This window comes from Taeniopygia guttata, chromosome 29 (assembly GCF_048771995.1).
Source record: "Taeniopygia guttata chromosome 29, bTaeGut7.mat, whole genome shotgun sequence".
Taxonomy (NCBI): Eukaryota; Metazoa; Chordata; class Aves; order Passeriformes; family Estrildidae; genus Taeniopygia; species Taeniopygia guttata.
This window is the reverse complement of record NC_133054.1, coordinates 4,343,271-4,350,774: the sequence shown is the minus strand read 5'-3', so window position 1 is coordinate 4,350,774 and position 7,504 is coordinate 4,343,271. Positions and strand designations below refer to the sequence as shown.

The 7,504-nt window shown below is 63.4% G+C and overlaps 1 protein-coding gene across 2 annotated transcripts; it reads left to right on the top strand.

Moving 5' to 3' along the window:
* Positions 1-1,057: 1,057 nt before the first annotated feature.
* Positions 1,058-5,625, top strand: SUOX (sulfite oxidase). Of its 2 annotated transcripts, XM_072919636.1 has the most exons (6): positions 1,058-1,195; positions 2,026-2,097; positions 2,172-2,373; positions 2,934-4,124; positions 5,042-5,251; positions 5,447-5,625. In XM_072919636.1, exons 2-6 carry the CDS (start codon positions 2,066-2,068, stop codon positions 5,489-5,491), a joined length of 1,680 nt encoding a protein of 559 aa, XP_072775737.1. In that variant the 5' UTR covers positions 1,058-1,195; positions 2,026-2,065; the 3' UTR covers positions 5,492-5,625. The 2 variants fall into 2 exon arrangements, with proteins under 2 accessions (XP_072775737.1, XP_032600704.3); XM_032744813.3 differs by lacking the exon at positions 5,447-5,625 and having other exon boundaries at positions 5,042-5,303.
* Positions 5,626-7,504: the final 1,879 nt, after the last annotated feature.

The following is a 7,504-nucleotide window of genomic DNA, read 5'->3' as shown; positions in this document are numbered from 1 at the left end:
AGCCACCTTGGGGACGCTCTGAGGACACCTTGGGGCCACTCCCAGGGCCTTTCTGGGGCCACCTTGGGGACACCTCGGGGACAATCCCGGGGACACCTTGGGGACACCTCGAGGCCTTTCCCGGGGACACCTTGGGGACACCTCCGTGACAGTCCTGGAGCCACCTTGGGGACACTCTGGAGACACCTGGGGCCTTTCTGGGGACACCTTGGGGACATTCCCGGGGACACTCCCAGGGCCACTTTGGGGACACTCTGGGGCCACTCCCGGAGCCACCTTGGGGACATTCTGGGGACACCTCGAGGCCTTCCCGGGGCCACCTCAGGGCCACTCCCGGTGCCCCAGAGCCTCTGGAACGGGTGACATCGATGTCCCCAAAGTGGTGGCCCCATGTCCCAGCCCTGGACACTGCAGCTTCTGCCACTCTTTTATTTTCCTTTATTTTCCCCCTTTTTTTTCTTTATTTTTTCCTTCCTTTTCCCCCCGTTTTTCGCCTTTTTCCTCGGATTCTTTTTTCTTTCTTTTTCCCCGTTTTTCACCTTTTCCCTCGGATTTGATTTTTCCTTCCGCTCCGGTTTTTTCCCTGCCCTTGGGGCCGCTCCTCCCTCGCGGTGAAATAACGATCGTGGTAACCACAGGCTCGGGTCGCTGATTCACCCGTGTATTTAATGTAAAAAAGTAAAAAAAAAAAAAACAACAAGGACAAAAAAAAAAAAAAAAACAAGGAAAATAATCCCAAAAAACCAAAAATTTCCAACTGTTTTTTGTGTACTCAAGGAGGGGACAGGCGACAACACCGAGGCCACCCGGTGCCACCAGCTGCCAGATGGTGCCCTGCCCTGATAAGGCTTATCAGAGCTGGCAGCTGCTTGGCAACTCCTGTTTTTTGCCGGGTTTTTTGCCTTTTTTTCCCGTTTTTCCCCCAAATTCCCAGCGGGAAATTGGGGAGCGGCGTTGCCCTTTTAAATCCGCGTGGCCGCTTTAAGACCCCCGCGGTGCTCGGGGTGGTGTTGCCCCTTTGAGCGGGCGGCGGTGGGGCCCACCCTGAGCGAGGCCACGCCCACTTGGCCCCCGTTAAAGTAAACGGAGGGGGCGTGGCCGGGCGGGTCGCGCCTGTTCTGAGGCCACGCCCATCGCCCCCCTCTTAAAGCGGCCGCGCCCGCGGGGACATCGCTGGACCGGAACCGTTACGCAGGTGGGCGGCGGGGACAAGCGGGAACCGGGACAACCGGGAACCGGGACAACCGGGACAGGAATGGGACGAGAAAAGCGGGAGAGGGATGGGGCTGAGGGCAGGGAGAAGCGGGACTCAGTTGGGGCTGGAGGGAAAACAACCGGGACCGGGAGAGGTTTGGGCACAACCGGGACTGGCCTGGGCCTGCGGCGGGGACAACCGGGAGCGGACCGGGCTGGGAACAACCGGGATGGGGTTGGGGACGGGATAACCGGGACCGGGATGGCGCTGGGGGCGGGACAACAGGGATGGGGCTGGGGACAACCGGGACTGGAGCGGGCTGGGGACGGGATAACCGGACCGGGATGGCGCTGGGGGAGGGGACAACCGGGAGCAGACCGGGCTCGGAACAACCGGGACCGGACTAGGCTGGGGACAACCGGGCCCGGACTGGGCTGGGAACAACCGGGACCGGACTGGGCTGGGAACAACCGGGACCGGGATGGGGTTGGGGACGGGATAACCGGGACCGGACTGGGCTGGGCACGGGATAACCGAGACCGGGATGGCGCTGGGGGAGGGGACAAGCGGGACCGGACTGAGCTGGGGACAACTGGGACCGGGATGGGGTTGGGGAACGGACAACCGGGGCCGGACTGGGCTGGGGACAACCGGCACCGGTCTGCGGGGTCGTGAAGAGGGACCGAGCTGGGACACAACGAGCACCGGGCTGGGTCTGGCGCGGGGGCAGAACCGGGACCGGGCTGGGGTTGCGGAGGGGCAGAACCGGAGCGGGAACCGGGCGCGGTTGTGTCGCACCGGAGGTCCCTGATTGCCGCTTTCCGCACCAGCGTCACCGGAGCCGTTTCCCGGTCCCATCCCGCCGCCGCGATGCTGCTGCTCCGGGCCATGGCCGGCCGCAGGTAGGAGCGGCTCCGCCGGGTCCCCCGGTGTCCCCCGGTGTCCCGGGACCGCTGTGACCCCGCTGTCCCCGCAGGCTCCCGCCGCTGATGCAGCTGCCCCGCGGCTGCTCCCGGTTGGCCGCCGGTAGCACGGCCCCGGAGGGACACCGGGGAGCGGCCCCGGCCCCGGAGGGACACCGGGGAGCGGCCCCGGGGCGACACCGCGGATCGATTCCGGTGCTGGCGGCGCTGCTCGGGCTCGGGACCGTCCTGGCCTACGGAGAGCGGCGGCGGAGGGTGAGGGACACCGTAGGAACACCGTGGGGGACACCGCGGGCGGTGGCACCGGGTGGTGGCACCGGGAGGGGGGTGGCGACACCCTCGGGGTCCTTCACCCCACGGGAGCACCGGGGTGGGGCCGGGTCGCGGCGGGAGGCGGCGCCTGAGGGGCGGATCCCGGTGAGAGGTGACACCGGGACAGCGGGAACGGGGAGCGGGGGGTGGCACCGGGGGGTGGATCCCGGGGGAAAGGGGTGGCACCGGGACAGGGACAGCCCGGGGACTGCCTGGGGACCGGGTGGCACCGGGGCAGGAGGATCCCGGGGCGGGGGTGACACCGGGACAGGGGATCCCGGGGAGTGGATGACATGGACACAGGGGGTGACACCGGGACAGGGGAATCCCGGTACGGGAATGACACCGGGACAGGGGATCCCGGGACAGGAGGATCCCGGGGCGGGAGTGACACGGACACAGGGGGTGACACCGGGACAGGGATCCCGGGACGGGGCAGGGATGACGCCGCGATCCCGGGAGCACGACGAGGGGAATCCCACTGACCCTCCCGGTACCCGCAGACCGCCGAGGCCGCCCAGGCCCCCCGTGCCCCGCGGTACCCCCGTTACACCCGGGCGGAGGTGGCGCAGCACCGCACCCCGAGCGAGCGCGTGTGGGTCACGTACGGCACCGACGTGTTCGATGTCACCGAATTCGTGGAGTTACACCCGGGGGGACCGGACAAAATCCTGCTGGCGGCCGGCGGCGCCCTGGAGCCTTTCTGGGCTCTTTACGCCGTCCACAGCCAAGCCCACGTACTGGAGCTGCTCCGTGACTACAAAGTCGGCGAGCTGAGCCCCGACGAAGCCTCGCCACCACCGGGCGACACCGGCGACCCGTTCGCCGGTGATCCCCCGCGCCACCCGGCGCTGCGGGTGAACAGTTTGAAGCCTTTTAACGCCGAACCTCCCCCGGAGCTGCTGACCCAAAGTTTCCTGACGCCCAACGAGCTTTTCTTCACCCGTAACCACCTCCCGGTGCCCGCCGTGGAACCGGGGTCTTACCGGCTGCGCGTGGAAGGTCCCGGTGGCCGCGCCTTGTCGCTGTCGCTGGCGGAGCTCCGGCAGCGCTTCCCGAAGCACGAGGTGACGGCCACGCTGCAGTGCGCCGGTAACCGGAGGTCGGAGATGAGCCGGGTCCGCCCGGTGAAAGGCTTGGCGTGGGATATCGGTGCCATCAGCACGGCGCGGTGGGGCGGGGCGCGGCTCCGCGACGTGCTGCTGGCCGCCGGTGTGCGCGACAGCACCGGCGACAGCACCGGCGACGACAGCGAGTGGCACGTGTGCTTCGAAGGGTTGGACGCGGACGCTTCGGGGACGCCGTACGGGGCGTCCATCCCGTTAAAACGGGCGCTGAGCGCCGAGGCCGAAGTGCTGTTGGCGTACGAGATGAACGGGACGGAGCTGCCGCGGGATCACGGATTCCCGGTGCGCGTGGTGGTGCCCGGTGTGGTCGGGGCGCGGAGCGTGAAGTGGCTGCGGAGCGTGGCGGTGTCACCGGCGGAGAGCCCGAGCCACTGGCAGCAGAAGGATTACAAGGGGTTCTGTCCGTCCGTGGATTGGGATTCCGTGGATTTCGGGGCCGCCCCCGCCATCCAGGAGCTGCCGGTGCAGTCGGCGATCACCGAGCCCCGGCCCGGGGCTGCCGTGGCCGCCGGGGAGCTGACGGTGAAGGGATACGCGTGGAGCGGAGGAGGAAGGGAGGTGGTGAGGGTGAGTGGGGGAATGGGGACGGGAAAATGGGGGGAATGGGGTGGGGAGTGGGGGGGAAGTGAATGGGGATGGGGGAAATGGAGATGGGGAATGGGGATGGGGAATGGGGATGGGGAAATGGGGGGAATGGGGTGGGGGAATGGGAAAATGGGGTGGGGGGGAATGGAGATGGGGAATGGGGATGGGGAATGGGGGGAATTAATGGGGATGGGGGAAATGGGGAAATGGGGAATAGGGTGGGGAAATGGGGTGGGGGAATGGGGTGGGGGAATGTGGGGGAAACGGGGTGAGGAATTGGGAAAATGAATAGGGTGGGAGGAAATGGGGTGGGGAATGGGGGGGAAATGAATGGGGATGGGGGCAATGGGGTGGGGGAATGGGGATGGGGAAATGGGGGGAATTAATGGGGATGGGGGAAATGGGGTTTGGGGAATGGGGTGGGGGAATGGGGGGGAAACGGGGTGGGGAATTGGGAAAATGAATAGGGTGGGAGGAAATGGGGTGGGGAATGGGGGGGAAATGAATGGGGATGGGGAAATGGGGGAAAATGGGGAATGGGGTGGGGAAAATGGGGATGAGGGAAATAGGGTGGGAGAAATGGGGTTAGGAATGGGGTGGGGAAAATGGGATGGGGAATGGGGGGAAATGGGGGGAATTAATGGGGTGGGGGGAAATGGGGTGGGGTGGGGAATGGGGGAAAATGGGGATTGGGAAAATGGGGGGGAAATGAATGGGGGGGGATGGGGAATGGGGGAATGGAGGAATGGGGTGGGGAATGGGGGAAAAATGGGGTGGGGGATTAGGAAAATGGGGGGAAATGAACGGCATGGGGAAATGGGGATAGCGGGGAACGGAAACAGGGGAATGTGGCTCTATGGTAACGAATTAACGCTCATTACCACTAATTACCCGGGCAGGTGGACGTGTCCCTGGACGGCGGCCGCACGTGGCGCGAGGCCGAGCTGGGCCCGCGGCCGGAGCGCGGCCGGGGCTGGGCCTGGGCGCTGTGGGAGCTGCGGGCACCGGTGCCCGCGGGCGCCCGCCTGGACATCGTCTGCAAGGCCGTGGACCGGAGCTACAACGTCCAACCCGACAGCGTGGCGCCCATCTGGAACCTGCGCGGGGTGCTCAGCAACGCCTGGCACCGCGTCAGCGTCACTGTCACCCGCTGAGGGACATTGGGGACATTGGGGATATTGGGGTATTGGGGACATCTGGAGCCTCAGCAACGCCTGGCACTGCGTCAGCGTCACCGTCACCCGCTGAGGGACATCGGGACATTGGGGACATCGGGGCATTGGGGTATTGGGGACATCTGGAACCTCAGCAACGCCTGGCACTGCGTCAGCGTCACCGTCACCCGCTGAGGGACACCGGGGTATGGGGACATTGGGGACATTGGGGCACTGGGGCATTGGGGACAGCAGGAACCTCAGCAACGCCTGGCACCGCGTCAGTGTCACCGTCACCCGCTGAGGGACACCAGGGTACTGGGGACATTGGGGACATTGGGGACATTGGGGACATTGGGGCATTGGGGACATTGGGGCATGAGGGACATTGGGGGACAGCAGGAACCTCAGCAACGCCTGGCACAGCGTCAGCGTCAGCGTCACCCGCTGAGGGACACCGGGGTATGGGGACATTGGGGACATTGGGGACATTGGGGCATTGGGGACATTGGGGTATTGGGGCATTGGGGACATCTGGAACCTCAGCAACGCCTGGCACAGCGTCAGCGTCAGCGTCACCCGCTGAGGGACATCGGGGTATGGGGACATTGGGGACACCGGGACATTGGGGTATTGGGGGCATCTGGAACCTCAGCAACGCCTGGCACCGCGTCAGTATCACTGTCACCTGCTGAGGGCACCGGGGTACTGGGGACATCGGGGACATTGGGGCGTTGGGGACATTGGGACATTGGGGGACAGCAGGAACATTGGGGGACATTGGGGCATTGGGGACATTGGGGGACATTGGGGCATTGGGGACATTGGGGACATCAGGAACATTTGGGGACATTGGGGCATTGGGGACATTGGAGCATTGGGGGACATTTGGGGACATTGGGGACATTGGGGACATCAGGAACATTTGGGGACATTGGGGACATTTGGGCATTGGGGGACATTGGGGCATTGGGGACATTGGGGACATCAGGAACATTTGGGGGCATTGGGGACATTGGGGACATCAGGGACATTGGGGACATTGAGGTATTGGGGGACATCGGGACATTGGGGCATTGGGGACATTGGGGACATTGAGGGGGATTGGGGACATTGGGGACAATGGGGACATGGGGACATTGGGGGACATTGGGGGACATTGGGACATTGGGGGACATTGGGGTATTGGGGACATTGGGGACATCGGGGACATTGGGGCATTGGGGGCATCTGGAACCGGAGCAACGCCTGGCACCGCGTCCCTGTCACCGTCACCCGCTGAGGGACATCATCAGGACATTGGGGACATTGGGGACATCAGGGATCCCTGGAGATCAATGGGATCTGTGTATCCTAAAGGGTTCCATGGCCCCAAAATGTTTTACAGACCCCAAAAATGTCCTGCAGACCCCAAAATGTCCTGCAGACCCCAAAAATGTCCTACAGACCCCAAATGTCCTACAGACCCCAAATGTCCTGCAGGCCCCAAATGTCCTACAGACCCCCAGCTTCTAGTGACCCCGAAAGATTCCACAGACCCCAAAAGGATTTTATGGACCCCAAAAAGGTTCTGGAAACCCCAAAGGGTTCCACAGACCCTAAAAGGATTTTACGTCCCCCAAAGGATTTTATGGACACCAAAAGGGTTCTGGAAACCCCAAAAGGATTTTAGGGCTCCTCAAAGGATTTTATGAACCACAAAGGGTTCCACAGACCCCAAAAGGATTTTATGTACTTCAGAAGGATTTTATGGACCCCAAAAGGATTTTATGTACTTCAGAAGGATTTTATGGACCCCAAAGGGTTCTGGAAACCCCAAAAGGGTTCTGGAAACCCCAAAGATTTCCACGGTCCCGAAGGACTCTGCGGGTTCCTGCAGCTCGAAGGTCAGCGGGGTTTTATGGCCACGGGGTTTTATGGCCCCACACGTTTATGGCCCCACACGTTTATGGCCCCGCATTTACACCCCAATGTGTGAAAGTGCCTCCTGCCATAAAGATTTGGGAACTTTTATGAGGTCGGCGCCTTCCTGGGGCAGCGAGGGCGGTGTGGGGTGGGTGGGGGAACTTCTGCAACCCCCTGACCCTATAGGAACCCATGGGACCCTATGGGACCCCCTGACCCTATAGGGGCTCTGTGACCCTGTGTAAGCCCCTGACCCCAAATAACCCCTGACCCTACAGGGGCCCAATGACCCTATGAGACCTC

Coding starts and splice junctions, on each gene's coding strand:
- SUOX (XM_072919636.1), top strand. CDS start 2,066: ATGCTGCTGCTCCGGGCCATGGCCGGCCGCAG. Junction 2,098..2,171: donor CGGGCCATGGCCGGCCGCAG/GTAGGAGCGGCT, acceptor CTGTCCCCGCAG/GCTCCCGCCGCTGATGCAGC. Junction 4,125..5,041: donor GAGGAAGGGAGGTGGTGAGG/GTGAGTGGGGGA, acceptor TTACCCGGGCAG/GTGGACGTGTCCCTGGACGG.